Source organism: Trichoderma breve, chromosome 1, assembly GCF_028502605.1.
Source record: "Trichoderma breve strain T069 chromosome 1, whole genome shotgun sequence".
Lineage (NCBI taxonomy): Eukaryota > Fungi > Ascomycota > Sordariomycetes > Hypocreales > Hypocreaceae > Trichoderma > Trichoderma breve.
Genome location: NC_079232.1, coordinates 4887049 through 4907789, shown reverse-complemented (window position 1 = coordinate 4907789; position 20741 = coordinate 4887049). Strand labels below are relative to the sequence as shown.

The following is a 20741-nucleotide window of genomic DNA, read 5'->3' as shown; positions in this document are numbered from 1 at the left end:
TATTGAGGGAGAGTTCCCTACAGAAAAATCGTTCAATTATATGGATGGACAACAAGCTGAATTTCATCGTTCGTTTTATTGTGCGGGGTCTAATCCAAGAGAAAACAAATGCACCGTAATTACACAGACTCAAGTTTCGTGATCCGGATTAATAAGTATATGCTTCCATCACGCTTAAAGAAAAGCCGTACACCATGTCCCATTTCCAGTAATGCCCTTCGTATAATCTTGACATCATCACTTAATCAATCAATCAATCAGCCGACAAAGGCGCTGGGCTGGCTCTTTTGCTCGTGCTTCGTAGCGTCCGCCCACTGCTGCCGTCCGTCTCCGTATCAACCGTCACACTGCTCTCTCTAGATAGCCGGGATGGGATATCGGGCGTCACAGACCGAGAGTCAGTGCTGGGCCTCTTCACCTTTGATATAGATCCCTGCTTCCGGCGCTTATCTGCAGCAAGAGCCTGTTTGCGCGGTGTTGTTTGGCCATCGCTGTCAAAGACCAACGGCGTTTGGCTTCTCGAGGAGCTAACCGAAGAGCGGCGCACGCTGCTGTTCCTACGCTTGCGTTCCGAGCTCGCTAGACGGTGATGGGGCATCTTTTGGGGTTCACGACGGATGCGAGGCTGCGGACTCTGGTGCCAGGGGAGCCACCACAGCCAACCGTATTGATCCTTTGCGACTTTCCGGTCATGCTCCTTGACCTTTTGCCGAAGCAACCGCCGACGCTCATTCTCCCTCTCCCAGTATTCGGTGCGATAAAGCTCCCAGTTCTCTCGAAAAGTAGGCGAGAACGGTTTCGGTAGAAGTAATAGTTTGACGTAATCTCCACCAGGCGCCAAATCTTCTTCATGGCCGCCAAGCTCGTCATCATCGGGGGGGAGAACTAGCGTGGGATGGTTATCGCTTGTAAGCTGGAGCTCCTTCTCGACCTGGCGCAGCAGCTGCGGCTCGACAAGGCGGTATGAGGAACTGGCGGTATGCGAAAAGAGGCCGTACGTTAGGAAAAAGCCTATTGTCGACAATGCCTCAGCCCACCACGTCTGCCTGATGATGACCAGCTTGCAGTTGAAGCCGCGCAGGCCTCTGTTGGAGATGGCGAACCAGCGGCGTGGCCACCGGATGCCACGATCCCAGATGCCCGTTGCCCAGACAAGGGCGGCGGTGATAATGCCGCCCATGAAGCACACCTTTTGTGCGCCTTCGACCGCCCAGTATATCGATCCTCCAACGCCACGTCCATCCTCTCGCGGCGCAAAGTACAGCTTGTAACCAAAGAAGGCGACCCAGAGCGTCAGGATGGCGAGGAAGAAGGTGTGGTGTCGCTTCCGGGCGCGCAGCTCGAGGAACTGGGCGCGCATGGAAGCCTCGAGGATCAAGAGGTTGAGATAGATCATGGAAGGGGAGCTGGGCGTGTGATGCAGCGGGTCGCCAGGCTTGCCAGCACCAGTGCTGGGCGAGAAGGGGCTTGCGCCGGAGCCGGGTTTGGCATTGGCATTGGCATTAGCATCGCTGGCAGCGGCCTCGGCAATTGGGGCGCCCTTGACGATGGAGTCGAGGTCGTCGGCCATGGTTTGCGGGCAGCCGCCGACTCGGGGCTCGGGCTCGGCTCAGGGGCTCGTGGAAGGCGGCGTGAGTTCGCGGGGGTTGGACGGTTTGTTGTATGAAGTAGATGAAATGCAAGACAAGATGGAGGCGCTCAGCCTTGCTGGGAGAGTTGCGTGGTTGTGGGTCGACTGCTTTCCGCACTGTGGGGAAACGGCCACTGGTTTGGCTGTCCTGTCGCTGTCATTGGCCGCTGCATCAGAAGTCTTCACAAGGCTGCCGGTGACACACAGGTGCACGTCTTTGTCTAGTATCTGGTTCCGGAAAAAGAGTCAAATTTCTAGAAGTCAAACATGTAGCAGACAAAAAAAATAAAAACTCTCGGGAGAATTTTCAATTTTGCTTGCATCCTTCTATACACCAAACTCTTACAGGTTTGTACCATCACCACCATGGCTATTACCGGCTGTACAGGAATGGCCTTGGCGAGGGGTTCGGCCTCTGCATTTGGGTGCACATGTGCCTGCGCCCGAATGACAGCAGCCGAGGCAGATTTTGGCCAGTACACATAACCATCTTCAAATTATTCAACAATGATATGAATGAATTTTTATATATCATTATTATTTTACTGCTATATTGTGCAGGATGATTTCGCTTATAACTAATCTCCCAAAAGTATACTTAATAAAAGCCTTAGGTCAAGACCAAGTATATCAAGACATGGCTCTACCAACATTGCAAACCTCTCGTCTCAGCCTCCGCCCTCTCTCAGAGCACAACCGGGACGATATCATAGACCTCGATTCGGACCCTCAAGTTATGAAATACGTTTACAGTGGCCGCCCGCTAACTCAAGAAGAAGCCATTCAGGACCATCAAGAGCGTCTCTCAGCGTCTCGACAAATCGCAGGCCTAGGCTACTGGGCAGTTTACCTTGATGACACATTTATCGGATGGGCAGCTCTCTCGCCCCTACAATCCAACGGCGGGACATTTCACGCACAAAAGGCAGAGCTAGGATACCGAATCTCACCTCGCTTTTGGCGACGGGGGTATGCTAAGGAAATGTCTTGCGAGTTATTGAGGTATGGGTTTGAAGAACTAGGTTTAGTAGAGGCTGTTGGGCAGACGATGGCTGTAAACGAGGCATCAAGAGCGACCATGAAGGCCTGTGGGATGCAGCATGTGCGTACTTTGTACATTGAGTTTGAAGATCCTATTCCTGGGTCGGAGGATGGTGAAGTTGAATACGCCATTACACGGGAAGAATGGCTGGAGCTTCAGTTGCATTCAAAGTAGCGAGATCATTGCCTATAAGAATGTCCTTGGATTCAGGGTGATTCGTATGCTTTAATAATGTTTTTTATCTCTCGGAAACTTGGTATCTTCTCAAATACGGCTATTCTTTCCAGTCATTTCATATGCTGTAAGAGACGTTTCTTTTTATTCCTCCCATTTAGGTGGCTCTCTACTTCTTCATAATCACCTCGTCACCCGTATAAGATGTAAGTTGAATTTGATATCATCTGCCATAAGGAAACAGGAATTGGCAGCCTCCTTTCTTTACTTTTAAGACAACTGCTTGAGCAGTGGAAGGGGAGGGAGGCGGCATGATAGACGCATACAGTGAGGCGTTTGGCGTATAAATACTGTATTCTCCTAAAGTCATGTAATACCTTGGATAGTCCAAGATACAAAGGTGCAATAAACACGCGCGGGCCTATACGAGAAAATTATGAGTGATGGGCGGCGGTGATTTTCGCACCTCATTTGGGTAGGTACCTAGGTGCATGTGGTTATGAAGTCGTCGCAGCAAAGATGCAAAAACACACACACCTCCGCCTCACTACACTTCAGCCGTACACACTCAAACACCAATTGACGCAAAGAGCCTTGCAGTTACGCGACAATTGACAAATCAGAATTTACATAATGCAGTGCAGATCAGACAGCAAGCCGCATAGGCGAAAACGAGAATGCGGAGGTGGCAGTGAACCGCATCTCGAATCTGCAGAGCTGCCCCCTAGCGCTTCGCTTGCCCCCTATTTTTCCCCACGATTTTCCAGTCCTCCCGTATCTATCTGCAGCTACGGCCACATCTGCATCTGTGCATACGACACGCATGGATGTACTCTGCAGATGATGATGAAATGGAAATGATGATATCATAGTCAGAACATATGTGCCAATGACATTGGCTCAGTCACAATGAGAGACAAGGCAGGATTTTGATACGGTTGCTTGATAGAGTGAAACTTTGAGGCCCTTACGAGAGACGGAGCAAAATAGAAGAGAACAAAAGGAATCTTCTCGTCAAGAGATGAATACTAATACTAATAGGTACTAATAAATGTAAGTTCAAGGTATGTGTTGGGTACACATTGTGTGGGTATGATTTCAAGCAACTGTCACCATCTTTGCACAGTCAAGCATGTGTTTTTGTTTTCAATCTTTCAATTTCTCTTCCTTCCACCAGAACATATTAACCTCCTAAAGAAAAACCAAAATCTCTGCTACAACTCCAATAAATGTGAAGATGGAGATTGCAACAACTATCGAAGGGGAATCATCGCACTATTTTTAATAAAAAATTAGAAACCACAAGATACATTAAAACAAAAGCCCAGAGAAGATGCCCCTGAAAAAAAAAATCAGTCTTCCCCTCCCAAGACACCGCCCCATATATCGCTATTCGTAGACTCGTAACCTCGTGGCTGCGCTGAGCAGTGAACTCTTTTGTCCCTTGGCTACCCGACGTAGAAACCACGTCTCTACTCCGTCACGATATTTACAAAAGAGCGATGACACCGGCGGCGAGGAGCAGCAGAGCGCTGGCACTGGTGGTGGCAGCACCGCTGATGGTGGAAGGCTGGGGAGGCTGAGGAGCGCCAGTGGAGATGGACGCGACAGGAGGAAGAGGAGTCTTGGACTGGTTGGGCTGGTTAGGCACAGAGCTGGTAACGGTGCTGTTAAAGCCGGTGTAGGCGCTGGTGAATCCAGCACTGGTGGTGCAAGGAACAGTGGTGGTCTCCTCATCAACCTTGGTCACGGTGGTGGCGGGAGCCTTGGTAGTCGTAGGAGCAGCGGTGGTGGTAGGGGCAGCAGTGGTTGTGGGAGCCTCAGTGGTGCTGGTGGTGGTAGGAGCAGCGCTGGTGGTGACAACAGTCGTGCTGGTGGTTGAGGTGCTGGTGCTGGAAGTGCTGGTGGAAGTAGGAGTAGCGGACTCGAGGCCGCCGGCAACACTATAAGCAGCGGCGCAAGCAGCGAGATCCATGTTCTCCGGGCAGCACCAGGTCTTGAGAGCGTGGTCGTGAGTGCAGTAGTAGCCCTCGTCGCAAGAGTCTATCACGCTCGTTAGCCATCATCCCACGCGTATATCATTCATTACATGTTAAACATACTGCCAGAGCCATCAGCACAGCAGCTCTGCTTCACAGATGGGTTGTAGCAGTGAGTCTCCTTGCCGCTGGAAGCGCACTCAGTGTACTCGGAGCCGCAAGCTTCGGCACAGGTGTCGCCATCGTGGCACTGAGACAGCTCAGGCTGGTATCCATTGGTGCTGCGGCGCGCAAGGCTCTGTCCAAGCACGGGCATCATGGCCAGGCGGTAAGGTTTGGGCTCGGCGCTGACGCTGGCGGCGCAGGCCAGGAGGGCAACAGAGGTGGCAGTTCGGAAGAGCATCTTGACTTGAGAAGGACAGTGGTGGCGATGGTTTCGCGTGTTGTGTCGTGTAGGACGTGGGGATTGTTGATTGTTGATTGTCTCGTGAAAACGGTTTGCGAAATGAGTGCAAAGATGCGCGATAGCGTTGATGCGTATGGCGACACGAAAAAAAGAGCGTAACGAGTATAATACTCTGGTTGTTTCAACGAACGTGAATAAAGCTGTAAGAGGCGAAACGAAGGCGGGAGAGAGAGAAGAAAAAGCTTTTCGTGATGTGGATGGGGAAGCGAGAGACAAGCAGGGGCCCCTTGAAGCGGAGAAGCCAATTGCCGCCAAGCTGGCGCGCAAGGTACCAAACACAGCTTGGAGTGTTGGCGAGATACTTTGGGCGAGTCTGTGCATGGACACCCCTGCAACTCCTTTTTCTCAACCTCTCATTTCCCAAATGGCGCTGCGAGAAAGCAGGATACTGGGCGAAACGAGACGAAACTTGACGAGACGAGACGAGACAAAACGACGCAAGGCGAGAGAAGATGCGAAGCGACGCGACCTGATTTTCGCCTGAAGATTTTATTTTTATTTCTTGCTGCTATCTTCATCTACTGCCTCTCCATTATAGGAGTCTGTTGATTCCATCTGCTTACCGCCCGCGATGGCTTCTCTTCTTCTTCTTCTTCTAGCCCTTGCCACTCAGCTCAACCCGGCCCCGGCGCCAATGGCCCAGAACATCTTAGCCTCAGACCTTGAAGCAACAACACGAGGCTAAATCAGCGCCTAGCTGCAAGGTACCAGGCACAGAAAGCAGCCACTCACGGCACCTCAGCAAATGGGCGGCTTGGCTGCTCATTTCCCGCCTCCACTCTGGATGCGCCGCCCGCTTCAAACTGACTCTGCGAGCGGATATTGGGCACATGGCGCGTGCGTCCTGTTGGCGGTGACGAAAGTGTCGCTTTTTACAAATGTGCTTTCGCTTCAGTCGAGATCGCTGCGATGAAGATGAACCACCCTGGGGGAGGAATTAAGCGACGTCGGCCATTTTGCGGAGTACTCGTACGGCTTACTCTCATTGGTCTTGGCCCGTTGCTGTTGCTCTGTTCATAATGCCTGGACCTGTGCTTGTACATACGAAGCAAGCCGAGGATGGTGATGGATGCTTGATTGCCGTTGGCGGCGTCTCATTTATCCGAAATGCATGCATTGTCGTTGGAATTATCGCAATCCTCCAGGTTTCACGAAACGCCAACTCATCAGGCACCCACTAAGGCAGCCTACTAACGCCTCATCCACGCGCACGCCCGCACAACAAGGAGAGTATAATAAGGTTGTTGCACGCACATGGCCAGTTGTAAAGGCAAAATCTGCGGCCAGCAGCAGTAACGGTGGCACACGCGTACCTACATAACACATAACAAGGCATTTATTGGGCCGCCATCTCAGACCTGCACGCATCCGACATTGCGCATTTCGCTCTCCTCCCACGCCATCATGCGTGTCCCCATCCAATTCACGTGTTGTCTCACCATGTCCAGACCCCCCGGTCTTATGCCTCGTTGACGAAGCACGCCCAGGCCCAGCTACCAGGGAGGAACATGTACGAGGGTCAAGCAGAAAGAAAGAGCACCGCTCTCTTACAGATGATGTCAAGCTGTCAATTGCCATCCCCCTCGAGAGGGAGGCGGAAAAGGGAGGGCAAAACAAGAATATTTTGCGTTCTGTCTCGTGGCAGCACAACAACGCAGTGCTACCCGATAAATCCAACGCAATCTCACGGACACGTGGTCATGGATGGACCAAGCGATATTGGAATCAGGTCAAACGCAACATTTTCCATTTCGTGATGTGTGACTTCGTAAGAGCCCGTCCAAAATAGCATTGCTCCAAGCGCTGCTTACTATTCATAGCAATCCCTCCCTGAAAAGGCCCATGAGGTGCAGTGCAAACTCTAAACGATTTTTAGTTTGAGCTACCTTGTGATCGCCGCCAATTGTATCTGTCATATTCATTTGTCTTTCATTTGTTCCAATCACTGGACGGTGTTGGATGGATCACACCATCACACCCTCTTGCTAAAATGTAGCACCAACCGGCCTACTCCCGTAAAACTAAAGATATTGATCCTCGTAATATTAACACAGACCCTTATTCCTACAGCCTTTTCACTTGGAGCCCATAGTTCTGAGCCCCCAAAGCATCATTACATCCCAACCCGTTTGCAAGCCGTGGCTTAAATCCCATAGTAGACCTACACTTCACCAATTCTCATCCATAGGCGTGGCCCTCATTGGGAGACCCTCTCCCGAATTCTCACAATCATAAAGCACAGTCCGTAATACTTTACAAATTACACACAAACCCAGTTATTGCTTTTTGCCCTGACCTCGCCGCGGGGAACGAAGTTTCAGTAACGCACTCGCTCCCGCCGCTGTTAGTAAAGCACTCGCTCCCGTCACTGTCTCGGTATCAGGCTGAGAGTGTTCCTATTCGCCCTCTTCGCCTCCCAGCTTGGCGATCCACTTGTTCATATGAGAGTACTTTTCTTCAAATGTCCGTTGCAGTCTCTCGCCAGCCGCCCACATTGGGTCGCCTTTCTTCCAGTACGTGAAACAGTTGTCAAATATTTGTCGCACGTCGACAAGGAATTCTTCTTCGGTTGTGTACTGTTTCTGGTCCATTTTCTGTTTGACCGTGCTAAGATCCATTGGCTTCTTGACCTTGTCAAAGTAATCTGGCACACCATCCTCGACAGGGTCGACGGGCTCTCGAAAAGGCCCAACAAGCCGGGTCCAAAAGCCTATAATGTTGTTATTCAGTTGTTCATAGGCAAACACTACGGTGAATATAGTAGACGGTGATGCTGCGGTACTTACCTGGCCCAGAGAGCATTCTGTTCAATAAATCGGCGCAGAAATCGAGCTTCTGCTGAGTTGAGAATGTCTTGCCCTCTAACAAGGCTGCGCTTGAGCGCCTCTTCTGTGGTTTGGGGGGTGGGGAAGAGCCAGACTTGCGATGCGTCTTGCGGGATGAACCTGTGTCGACTGGAACTGCGCTAGATCGTCTACCCTTCTTCTTCGCGGCAAGGGTTTCCTCATCAGGTCCCTCATCAAGGTAATGAACGTTCTTTCTAGGCATTGTTGGAATTGAAGTATTTGATGATTTGATGGAGCTCGGGGGGAGGGCAGAGACAACAGCCACAGAGGTAACTGCAGGCGCCGCCGAAGCCACAGCAGGAGCTGGCGGGGCATTCGTCTCGAACGAGCTCATTGTGACTACAAGCTCGCTAAGGACCTCTTGAGGTAGTGACTTGGCAAATTCGGCGCGAGCATCTGAAGATCTCATGTACTCAGCCGCCCAAGACAGCAAGAGAACTCTAATGGACGAACCCTCTGGAGTATCTCGCCACACCTGGATGAGGAGAGGCGTTGCTGGAATTCGGCCGGTGGTTCGTCGGCAGTCTACCATGGCCTCGAGTGTGTGCTCACAAAGCCCCTTGACGGCAAGTTTATGGCCCAGATTCCAAAGGCCAACCAAAGATTCGTAGGAAGTGACGTTGGTGCTCTCGTCTGTGATCTTTCCAGTGTACAGATAACTTTGTACAAGCCCAAATACTTCGGGTGTCGCATCCGGGAGCTTCACTATATGCTCCAAGGCTTTCTCTGTGACATTTTCTTCGAAATGCTTACGATAAAACTCGGAGCGATCGCAGAGGAAGTCTTTCTGGAGGCCAAACGGCTGCTCATTGGGGCCAACTAAGACGATTACGAAGATGGGATGCGGTTGGCTTCAATGAAAGGCGTCAGTGTCTGCATAATAAAATGGCTGATAGGGCGTATCAACTTACGTCCACGAAAATGGTTTTCTAGCCTTATTCTCGTTTGGAGTTCCGTTCGCAGTGACGTTTGTGGTGCCATTGGCGGCAGGGCCATCTGAGGCAACGACTTCTTTGGAGAGCGGTTCGGAAGACATCGCAAATCAATTATCTGATGGAGTAGATTGTCAGCAATTTTTAAATGTATACAGAAAGCAATAGATCACAAAAGCCCCAGAGCGGATGATCTGATGTGCATGTAGCGTGCAGATCGGTGTATGGATGCAAACGGGCGTATCGGAATTTCATAAAGAATGGGTACTGTTCATGCTGCCGATAATGCCACTAGGCAAGATTCATTCTTCAACCCAAAAGATTTGAGAATCTCACAGCCATGAGCATTGAGGAGCGCGTCCATGGCGTCGTGAATAAAAGACGAGGCAAAGAAAAAGATGACATCTGCGATGGACCAACTTACCGGCCACACACGGACGACTAAGAGATTCTTCCTATGAGGATCGATTTCGTTGACTTCCACAGTACTCAATGCAGGACCATCAGCGACACGCGTCTTCAAAACTTCATGTCAAAAAAAGATCTCCGTTTGGCGATGCCTTCCGTTTGCCAAAGATTTTTCCAGTAGGCCAGCCTTTTTTTCGCTTTTTGGTTGACTGGGAAATTGGCAAGGTCGAGAATGTGAGGCGACTTTCCACAGCTAAAGCATGAACTGTGGCGCGAGTGGCTGGCTGCCCGCGTTTGGGATTATGTAAGGATTCCGATGCATTGGGGGGGGAGCGACTTACCCTGTAATCATTCAGCTTTTGTTGCGGATTTATGTGTGAACCACTCAATCAGTTGGGCTTTCTTTGTCACTGATGCGATATTTCGTTCGAAAAGAGTGAAAATGGGATTCAAATTGGATCAGCAGGTAGATTGAGTTTGGAGGTGGTGGAAAATTGTGCAATAGCAATATCCTGGGAGGCCATGAAATTGTACTTCGATCCGACATCTAGCAGTCTACCGTGGACGAAGATACTCTTGTTTTCCTCTAATATTTACGGAAGTATGGAGTATTTGATGATGAATTAGAACAGATGGTTGCCCTTTGATACCTTATTTACCAATCCCTGCTTGGTGGTTTCGTAAACATCTTACCATGTGCAACGACAAATTAATTGGAAGTAGACCACAGTTCTGCCTAACAACCACTCTCGAACTTTGCTTCCTAACAATTATAATTGTTGCTACCTAGACCATTTGCACATATTCATTACCTCAGAGAGGGAGAAAGATCTCTAAATATGGCTCGTAAAGTTCTGCATACCACGATCCACCACCAATGCGCAGCTTGCAGTCAACTTTTCAGACCAGGCGAAACCTTAGTCGCATGTATGAGGAATCTTTCCGAGCAGATAGCAGGCAGCCAATTTTGCTAAACATGATAAAGTGGTCTACAGAAATTCATCACTCGATATATACAAGAACTTACTCTTCACAAGCATATCGCAAGATTATTGCGAACAACAAACGGAAAAGGACTTGCATTCAATGTTCTGCAGGCACTCTGACTGTGCTGTGTGCTCAAGTACGATACAGCCAGAACTTGTCCTACCAGATACAATAAACGACATCTCTCTTCTTAATAATCTACCGGATGTAGGAAACTTATTTTGCAAGAACGCTCATTGCCGTCGGTGCCAAATTGTTGAAGAGAGTATATCCGTACACACAGATTGCTTTGAGCTGTTCGAGAAGCATTGCGCCATTGGGCATGGCGAAAACAACTCTGAACAAATGGATGAGAAGTATAGACGCCTCTGGCTGGCGGGAACAAGACGATATGCCTGGCGCAAGATGCAGCCGCTCAGATTCTCCAGCAGTACTACTCTCGCTTTTCCCCATCCTGAGATTATTAGCAATCTATGCGGCTTTCAAAAGGTCTTCTTGCCTGAGGTGGCTCGATTGATCCAAAATCACTCGAAATTGCATATGGTCTGGAGATACTGCTCAGCCATCCAGCTGGCACAAGAACTTGGATCGGCAAAGGCGGAAGCAGCAGTCATCTATGACGTCCCCAAAGTCCTGTCATGGTCTCGTGGCTGCGCTCCTAAGCTGGTGCAAGATGAAAGCCTTGCCGGGTCTTTTATCAGATTTACAATTGACCATCGCGGTATCAAGAGCATAGATCGATTTTCTGATGTTCCAGCCAGCACGGTTGGTGAGATGCCGGCTTCCTCCTGCGTGTTTGCAGTAGAGCCGATAGAAAAACTATCAAATGATAAACTAGAATTTGAGGTACGCGGCCATCTTTTCAAATCAAACGTAGAAGTTCATATAAATAACTTCTCTAGCTCGGATTGTGTCGTCTCCAAGTCCCGAGGAAACGACAGATCATCATTTGGAGTGACCCAAATCCTCTTCATCTCATGCATCTCTTGCCTTCTAAAGATCTTGATGAATACCACCGCTTCGCAACCGTTAGCTTAAATCCAGAGTATTGCAGTGGAATCTCTCTATTTATAGCTTCACACCTTGTGCATGAAATCCTTGCTCATTCAAAACGACACTCAACCCATTTAGAAAGATTCGATTATCTTCGCTCCATATTTGACCATGAAATCGTCTGGATTTACATACCACTTACAGCCCAAGATCAGATCACTGCAATTGATATCAGGAAATACGTAACAGAAGAAGAGGCGCCACATCATTTCACAGTGAGTAGGTGAATAGTTTCGCTTGACTTGGCTAAAAAACTGACCCCCAAGCTTATAGATATGGACAGAGACCGGAAAATTTATATTTGGCTGTCCCCAAACGCTTGAATACCAGAGAGCTGGACCGGGTACCTTTTCATGGGGGCCTGCTGTAGGAACTTTGCACGAGATGGGGGATACACGACGACCCTTGACTCTCATTCACCATGTCCCTAGCTCTGGTTCGATGGAATTCATCGGAACAGATGCTGATAAACAGACTGAGACTACCGAGCCGAATATTCAACGCCAAGATTGGCCGCTTCATCGTGCATTCTTCTCATTCGCATCTCTTGAGGGCGTCTTAAACGTACATGTTTTCAGCGACAAGCTCCGAAACTTATGCAAAGGCATCCTATTCGAATACGAGAACGGCTCGAAACGAACTGTGGGCCAATGCCGCCTGGGTTGGGATCGAGTTCAAAGTTGGCGGAAGCCTCTAAGCTTGTTTTACGATTCTGCTTCTTACCAAATCACCGATCCCGCAGGCGTGCTGGATCCGGTCAAGCATAAAGGCGTCCGGGTTGCTTTTGACTCCGAATCTGACCATGTGTCTAAAGATGATACACTGGAGAAAAACTTCTACTCGATGAGAGGCTGCATAAACTTTTGGTTCCTCAATAATGATGCTGAGATAGAGATTGTTGGTTTCTAGCTGCTTGTTAGGTTGATGTACCTTTAATTTACGGTTAAATGGACAGGTAGTATCTGAGCTGGTAAAGATGGCGGTCAGTTGGGTCCTAGCAGCCTGTTCTATATTAGTGATGTCGCATAACATGTCCGAGGCCGTGAGTTCCTTTCGTCCAATCCGGTCATAAGGAAAGAGGGAAAGAATAGGAAAGGCTCATCACAAGAATAAAACAACAACAGCACGACCAGAGTATGATCAGGCTAGAAGAGAACCTTGTCAAAGAAGCATAAGGTCTCAAGATGTACTCATTGGCATAACCGTTCCTCAAGATTGGTTGGCAATTATTCGCAACCTGGTGCTAGAATGATATAGGCTGGAGACTATATCTTGCTTTCGTACATTTATCCAGACAGCCAGATCCTCCGGAAACGACTATAGCCAGCCGTCTCGGCAAACTGATAACATTGCGAATTTTCACGGGGCTTAAGGGGACACATGACCTATCTGGCGCCCAACGAATGTCGATCGTTCTAGGAAGAGGATGAACGTTTTGTAAAGAATGTGATCACTTACTATCTCCCAGGTATTAATAGTGCGCAATATTCAGCCAGAAGATGCCTATTATCCCAGAGGAAACAACTGGACATACGGAGTACATATACATAATCCCTGCGGCTAATCAAGAATGGCCAGGACTTCCCCTGGAATGCAGGTATTTAGCCTGTACTTGAGCCTCATCAGTGAATCCATGTATTATCCTTCAACCTCATATCTCCCAGGGCCAACACGCGGTTACCGGTTCAAAGCATGATCCATGATCCAGATAGTTCCAGGGTCTTTATACAGTTGCCAATTAGAAATTGGCTACCTACCCCGTAAAGATGGCAATACAACCGACCCCAGACTCTTCCCGTGTTGAGTATCGGTTGAAACAAAATCACACAACGCGACGCATTGTGAATTCAATATTCCGTACTATATGGCTAATAGCGGACCAATGACAATCTGTGCTTTGATCACCACTTTCCCCTTCCATCCAGCTCAAGGTCAATGTTGCAACCCCACGGAAGCGCCAGGTGCGCATCCGATGCAGCGCTCCCGTTATGGATTGCATGAGTGGAGAGAATGGCACTTGTGCTATTTGCCATGCGTATACAAGGTCTTTCGCCTGGGCTGAATGTGGAACTAGAAGTGTGTATTGGTTGTGGTGTGCGCATTCAGCGTCTAGAACAGTTACTATCAGAAGCACCATCTTCCGGCTATTGGAAACTATCGCAGCCGGCTAGACGACAACTATTGGACGGCCAAGGTGAGCGATAAATGCAGGTCGCGGCAACCCTTCCAAGAATCGCCGATCTGATAGCTGTCGACGTTCGGTATTGCACGGGCTTCCTCGGACTCCAATCGGGGCGTTCCGACAGTGGCGTTTTCCCATCCCTGCCCTCGCATGTTGGTCGGCCTTGTTTCTTTTGGCAATGACAAGAGACCAATTGAATCATGAAGAGACCCCATAGCATAGCCGGTAGGCCCATGAGGCTCCAATAAGGGAAATAGACCGTAGGGGCGAGAAGTAATCGCCTACTTTCCGAATCATGGGCATAGAGGCGGATTTCCCGGTGTTTGTTGGCTCACAGCACGCACTTGCATGTTTCTCAATTTACGCCACAGGACATTGGTGTCTCAATCCAGTAGCACTTTGCTGCTTTCTTTTCTCCCCGTGCTCGGTCGCAAAAGGCTATTATCTCCGCAGCACGCTTGTGTGTGCTAGCCGTCGATCCGGCATGGGGGACCACGTTGACGGTTGTGTGGACGGGATGCGCCGCGTAAGGGCAAGCATGGGGAAGTTCGGCGCATTGGAACTTTTTCAGCATCTCACTCAGCACTTGATAACTCTGATAATGGCAAGCACTTGATAAAATCTTTCCGCAATTTCCCTCACTGCTGCTGAGTCAACCCTTGCGTGGTTGGGCAAGCCAAGATGTTGTCATACTCGGCACAGAGTCAACAATTGGCTTCAATCGTACCATGAATAAGAAGCCATGTCGACATTACGGGCAGCGGCATGTGGCTAAGACATAATTCGGCCAATACAGTCTCGGGCGTAATCGTATTGTTGCCGCTGTGCTCTCCGTACAGTATCGTCTGTGCCTTGGAAACCCCCATGCTCATTATTATGGGTTGTATCGGCCAGATAGCGCACGGTGGTCGGTCCTTGAGCGCTTTTTCTCACTCGAACCATCACCCCATACAGACCCCAGAAGCCCAGAGACCCCACAAGAACACTGGCCTGAATGTCTCAGACTTTGGGGGCAGCCAAGGCACCACGGGCTTGGAACAGCTCAATGCGCTCTTTAGCGAAAGCTGGCGTGACGAGGACAGGCACGGCGAACTGCGCAATGCGGGCAGAGGTTGAGTCAAGACAAGACCGTCTTTGGAACACGTTCTGCAGCGTTCAATCCGGACTGCCTCGTCCGGTTGCGTGCGTGCATTTGCCACACGCTCGATGATGACATTGTTCCCTGGAAACGAATTGAGAGTCCACAGTTGTGCATAAGGCACAAGGGAAATAAGGCTGCCTGTTACAGTAGCTGTAAGAGTACTGAAGCGGCCAAGAGAGAGAGAGAGAGAGTGAGTGGGTGCAGGGATTGAAGAGACAGCGTGCAAGGCAAAAAAAAAAAAAAAAAAAAAAAAAAAAGTTGCTGGGCGGCAGCCAAGAGGCGTGTCCCTACGAAAACGTGGAGTCAGATCGGGGATTTTGAGCCATGTATCTTTTCCCCACAGGTACAAAGACGACGAAAGGCGGGTGGATCGTCAAAATTTCTCAACCGGCGCATTCTCTGGCGTGGGATGAGAAAGATAACGGCGGGGCTCTTAGCCGTGCTGGCGGCTCATGATGCAATTAGGAGAATTTTTCTGTTCTTTTCCAGAAGCATGTGGGCAAACGCATGGACCAGGAAGATTGGGAAGCCTTGGTTGCTGGAAGCCTGCGGTAGCTGGAACCCGAACTCCGTACCGTTAGTTGCCCAGGCTAACACGGAGGATTCCGTACTATTGACAGTTGATAATGCAAGTCCAAAGATAAAGCGAAAGGGATCCAGGTAGATGGAAGATGGAGAAAGCACTCGTGCGGAGTGCTGTAGACTCTCCCCGTGTCTTTGTTGCTGGGCAGGACAGGACACCGAAAACTCTGCTACTCTACCCGTGGACGAGCCAGCCAGGCCCAGGCCAGGAACTCAGGCACAGCTGTCCCAATGCATCGTGGCTTGGCTGTGACACCCCGAAATGGGCCAGTGGCAAACGTCAAGCAGAAAAAATTGCGGACTCCATGTGCCGCCGAAAAAGGCCCAGCGCACCCATCAAGGTAGGTACTGTAGGGAACGGAGACCCTGTGCCTGTATGCCTGTATGTACGAGGGCTGCTCCGAGCCGAAGCTACATATGTCAGCCGAGCGGCGAACAACATCATGCCAGACTCGATGCGAGCGAGCCGCGCGGAGAACGAGCCCTGTTTGAAGCTGGTCTGAGTAAGGCCGCATAAGATGATGAGACGCAATTTTCATTTTTTATAAAAGAATTTCGACGTGAAGACGTAAGCGAATGTTTTGTAGCGGAGAAGGGGAAAGTAACAACAGAGCTGTGCTGCTTTGGGAGCTGCCTGATAAGCATGGGCAACGCAGCTCGCTCTGCGCCGAGCTGCAGTAGCTACCTCAAACAAGCATCTCAGATCGGATGGAGGATCGCCTTGTGCTTCATTCAATGCAATCGATCACTATCACTACCCCTGCTCACCAATTAGCCGCCCCATCCACGGTAAAAATCCAATTGACCGGTATCGTTGTTTGGCCTAATCTAGCAATGCATTGCCGGACGTGTGCCGCTCGCAACCGCTATCTGCGCCAGTTCTTCCTTAGTAGACAAACACTTCATTGGAATAAGGGCGATGGTCAATCACATGCATACCGACGCTGTGTCTGCGGCACACTTTGGTTGCTCACTCGGCAAAGGCATCGGATGCAGAAGATGTTTGGCGCTCTCAAACGCTCATCACCGAGAGCTCGTTTTAAGTATGCCTAAAGGAAAGTATACCGTAATTTCCCTATCAGAGCCAGGTCAGTGTAACCAAGTGGTACAATACCGACACATCTTTACGGATGATTACTTCAAGTACGATACGCTAGCAGTCAATAAAGCTCGTGAAGTTGATGATAGGTTTGGCCATCTATGTACCTAATGTGAAGGGGGCCATCAAGGTCAGTCAGTGTGTCTGGCGTCTGAACCTTTACGGACATGAGTGCAGTGATAAACCGAAAGGTCAAAGGTCTCCCCTTGAGTCCTCTATCCCGAGCTATCACATGTTTAACAGCGATGAGGGCGAGCTAACAGCTTGCGGCGGAGGGAAGAAGAAATCTGCTATCTCAAGAAATCCGAACCAGGCGGCATGGATATGATGTGTGACCTTCAAGGTGGCATCTCAGCATGGCCTTTTTCGATCTTGTTTATTAGTCGAAATTGTGAGTATGGAGTCGCTGATATGAAGCCCGAAGCAGTCAACTTCATTTCTAGCAGCCGCAGGTGCAATTGACTCTCGTCGCTCCCATTGGACTTGGCCTGTGAACCCATTACAAGCCCTCATGTTTATGCCAAGCTCAGGGACGACAATGATGAATTGCATTGTGCCCACAGCTCATTCGCAGCCATTACATCTCCCGTCTCAAGGCGAATCATGGCATTTTTCGCATACTAGTAATCACCTCCGAATAGCCTCCAGGAACCATGGAATATTCTAAGGGGATAAAGCGGTAGGCACCATCAACTCGCCGGATACTATGATGGGTATGGAATGATATGATGTGCGTCGATACGGATACATGTCTAGCCGAGGCTGATATTAAAAGTAATCAAGATAGAGTAATGCTCAGTACGTTATAATACAAAGAGACATTATCATTACAGCTCGTATTACTGAGTGCATGCGGCTGAGATATGATATCGAGTGCTCGTAATATACAATGCAATTGGCCTCAGCCGTCCTAACCCCAAATAGATTTCCCGGCCGGGATGCCGCCACCTCGTCATGCTATATTCACTAGGCTTGTCTCGAACTGATAGCAAGACCGCTCGGTGGAGATGCGGCTCCATCTTCTCGCTCCATCTCGGGAATACCTACACGTTACGGCGCAGCCAAGGCCATCGGCGTTTTGCCGGCGCTTAAACGACCCCCCGGTTTTTCCCAGCTCAGGTCAGTCCGTCTCGTTGTTACTTCGGTCGCCATCCCCGGCCTCGTCGTCCTCATAATAGTAGTCCTGGAGCCCTTCGTCCGGCTCCTCATCGCTTAGGCCGGCCTCTTTGCCCAGAATCAGGTCCTCACTGCCTTGCCATTGAGACGGCGGCGGCGGCAGTGCATCTTCGTCCTCCTCTGCCCAGCCGTAGTCTTCATCATCGTCGCTATCCGGCACCTCCAGCTCCGTCTGCCCCAGTTTCCTCTTTGGACGGGGTGCCATTGCCGCCACCTCCATGCCCGGATCACTGATTTCGTAGTGGACACTTGATATGCCGGCCTGTCCAAGTTGAGATTAGCATTTTCAAATGCCGGCGCTTGCGTCTGGTCAATGTAACGTACGGGCTCAACTTTGAATGCAGATACATGCTCGACGGCGTCCTGGACTACCCTACCGTCAATCTTCTGCAGGCCTGCCAAAAAGACGCTGGAAGACTTGTTGCCGTTCCACGCCCAGTCCCGAAATAGAACTAGCCTGGTAGACACGCCTTGCTCCCACACCGTGGTGTTGATGGACGGGATTAGTGTGGGTTTCTGCTCGCTTCTCATCTTTGTTGCGCATTGCGATAGTAAGACGACGGCGCAGTTCTTAGTTGCGGCGAGCTTTTGCAACGTGTTGATGATAAACTGTAACCCTTGTAGGCGTTTCGAGGCTTGAGTAGGGCCTATGAAGCTAGGTATTAGAGAGAGATACTCGCGGTAACGATTATGCCTGATAAAAACATGCCTTTTGCTTGTTTTGGGTTTCCTTTCCGTTCCAATGACCTCGGCAAAGATGAATTGATCAAGGCCGATGGAGAGCTAAGAATAATAAGCGAAACACCTGAAGCAATGGTAGTTGTTGTTGGTCGAGATATAAACGCAAGCAGATGCGGCAGTGTCATGCAAGAGTACTGAACCAGCCTGCTTGGGTCTATTTCTTGCGTATCCCCTGTTTCCGCCAGATGTCGTGATTCTTTGACGCATTTCAGCACATTTGCTATCCTTTGAGTTTGTAGTTTTTGAAAGCAGTCTGAAAAGAATCGGTTTGTGTTAGCTGACAGCGATGATAACTGGGGATATCTTATTTCAAGTCGTCAAACCGACCTACCCAGACCACACCGTTACCACCACTGAGGGCATTGGCGGCCAGTTGAATTCTATTACATCCCATTAGCATCTATAAACAAGAATAAAGGCATATCATTTGCGTTAAAACATCATCTACATCATTGAGCTCTCTTACCCTAATGCAGTTTTACCACAACCTGGAGGCCCCCATATTTCAGTTACCTGCCCGCGCTTGACACCACCCTGCAACGCAGCATCTTGTGAATCAGCCGAGTCAATCCCCAGCAATGCACGATCAAGGGCTTCCAATCCTGTTGAGATGTGAGTGGCCGGGCCAGCCTTCAAGTCTTCCCAGGCCTGTGATGCCGGCACCGTTGGCAGACGATCTGAGAGACACCCCCAAGATTAGCCTATTATCACCACAACTAGCCCGGGAAAGCTTACGCGTTGAGCTCGATGTGTCAAAACTGGCTATGTCATGGCCATGGATGGCATGATAATCCATGATCCATAGCCTTGCCTGAGCTTGGCCGTGCTATCACGAGACGCTGTGTGATATGGCTAACGTGTGAAGCAGCGCCGAGGCGTAGCGCGCACGGTAAGTCGCGAAATCACGTGATGTGGTCTTTTTCAATTTACAAGGACCACCGAAAGCGGTAATCAGCTCCCAACCTGGAATTCTCCTCCCTCGAGACTGTATTTCACACAGCTCCCAACTGCTCCGTTCCGATGCTAAACCCTCATTTTCCTAAGTAATCATTTTTGCGAACACATTTTTCATATTATTTTTCTCGGTTTCGTGAGTTTGCATAATCATGGCCCAACCTCATGGGTACGGAGAATTGCGGCCTCGTGTCGGCGAATCTCAGATACCAGGGTTTGTGTGAGCCCCATGCAAAGCACGAGCGTTGCTTGTGAGGCATAATCGCCAATAGCTCGGTCTTTAGTCATGACTCTGTGACAAAGCGGGTACAACAGCTGAGAGACATGAGAGGATAGAGCCGAGCATGGCTCCGTGTTTCCTCTTGAGGATTTCGCCATCTAAGCAACTGCTGTAATTTATGGTGCCATGATGCATTACCAATTGCATTGTGCTATGTACTGAAGCATCGTATATTTGCAACTGCCCAGGCACCTGTATCAATTCTGTGCAGTACCCCCTGCACATAGTCCAACGACACCCAAAGAAGAGCATTTCTAGGTATACCCATCTCCTAGCCATTTCAATGCTGCTCTCACATCGTGACAGAAATTATGACGAAAGCTGCATGCCTCGGCCCTCGTCTATGCCCTTTTCTCCAATGCTAATAGCGTCTCAAAACGGCGACTCAGTGCTAACCAAAACGACGCGATATCCATCCGGGTCCTCAAACGTCTTGCCGCATCGATCCCAGTATGGATTAAAGCTTGTCACGGCACTGAATCCAGCCTTCTCCATCCTCGCCACTGCCTCCTTGAAGTCGTCCCCTTCAGGGAGATAGAAGACAAGTAGATTATCTTCCGTAGGCGCACGGCCGACAGTGTGCCCATTCTTAGCCGTAAACTCAAGGTGGTATCCTGCACCTTTGTGGCCGAGCATGATGCCGTCAAAGTCCTCGTGTTGATTGAAGCGGAAGAGCAGCTCGAAGCCTAGCCCATCGACATAGAATGGTATCAAAGCTTCGATGTTGTCCGATGGACGAGCGATACGAAGAGTGGCTGTCTGAATAGGCATTGTGGCGGTAGAGTCGTCTGCTGCAAATCCAAATTGCTGGGCAAAGTGTATATACTGTGACTACTAGAGAGGCCTCTTGATACTGAGATGTCGTATAAAAGTGAAGACAAGCTTGTAGCTACCAAAAGCCACAATAGCCTCAACTAGGGAATTATTTAATTCGGCCCTGCTCGTAACTACGACGCCGTGGGATTTTTACAAAGCTCCGTACCTCACCATTAGGTGCTTGCTGAGCAGCTGCAACAAGCAACTAATATTCGTATTCTAGGAGTAACGATACGAACCGAGGAAAGTCGAA

The 20741-nt window shown here is 49.7% G+C and overlaps 7 protein-coding genes across 7 annotated transcripts; 2 read left to right on the top strand and 5 right to left on the bottom strand.

The window, feature by feature from the left end:
• Positions 1-557: 557 nt before the first annotated feature.
• T069G_01458 (spo7-like protein domain-containing protein) lies at positions 558-1570 on the bottom strand (the record flags this gene model as incomplete). The annotated part of the gene is made up of 2 exons (XM_056168668.1): positions 558-598; positions 664-1570. 2 exons carry the CDS (start codon positions 1568-1570, stop codon positions 558-560), a joined length of 948 nt encoding a protein of 315 aa, XP_056033984.1.
• Positions 1571-2267: 697 nt separating this feature from the next.
• T069G_01457 (acetyltransferase (GNAT) domain-containing protein) lies at positions 2268-2846 on the top strand (the record flags this gene model as incomplete). The annotated part of the gene is made up of 1 exon (XM_056168667.1): positions 2268-2846. The coding sequence occupies one exon, from the start codon at positions 2268-2270 to the stop codon at positions 2844-2846; it is 579 nt and encodes a 192-aa protein (XP_056033983.1).
• A 1489-nt stretch (positions 2847-4335) lies between these two features.
• On the bottom strand, positions 4336-5228 carry T069G_01456 (uncharacterized protein; the record flags this gene model as incomplete). Its single annotated transcript, XM_056168666.1, has 2 exons — positions 4336-4889; positions 4949-5228. 2 exons carry the CDS (start codon positions 5226-5228, stop codon positions 4336-4338), a joined length of 834 nt encoding a protein of 277 aa, XP_056033982.1.
• Positions 5229-7687: 2459 nt separating this feature from the next.
• On the bottom strand, positions 7688-9173 carry T069G_01455 (bromodomain-containing protein; the record flags this gene model as incomplete). The annotated part of the gene is made up of 3 exons (XM_056168665.1): positions 7688-8001; positions 8078-8988; positions 9049-9173. 3 exons carry the CDS (start codon positions 9171-9173, stop codon positions 7688-7690), a joined length of 1350 nt encoding a protein of 449 aa, XP_056033981.1.
• A 1696-nt stretch (positions 9174-10869) lies between these two features.
• Positions 10870-12426, top strand: T069G_01454 (uncharacterized protein; the record flags this gene model as incomplete). The annotated part of the gene is made up of 3 exons (XM_056168664.1): positions 10870-11310; positions 11367-11732; positions 11791-12426. 3 exons carry the CDS (start codon positions 10870-10872, stop codon positions 12424-12426), a joined length of 1443 nt encoding a protein of 480 aa, XP_056033980.1.
• A 5215-nt stretch (positions 12427-17641) lies between these two features.
• On the bottom strand, positions 17642-19234 carry T069G_01453 (rad51 domain-containing protein; the record flags this gene model as incomplete). The annotated part of the gene is made up of 6 exons (XM_056168663.1): positions 17642-17959; positions 18022-18344; positions 18407-18691; positions 18766-18818; positions 18905-19115; positions 19174-19234. 6 exons carry the CDS (start codon positions 19232-19234, stop codon positions 17642-17644), a joined length of 1251 nt encoding a protein of 416 aa, XP_056033979.1.
• An 810-nt stretch (positions 19235-20044) lies between these two features.
• Positions 20045-20443, bottom strand: T069G_01452 (glyoxalase/Bleomycin resistance protein/Dioxygenase superfamily domain-containing protein; the record flags this gene model as incomplete). Its single annotated transcript, XM_056168662.1, has 1 exon — positions 20045-20443. One exon carries the CDS (start codon positions 20441-20443, stop codon positions 20045-20047), a length of 399 nt encoding a protein of 132 aa, XP_056033978.1.
• Positions 20444-20741: the final 298 nt, after the last annotated feature.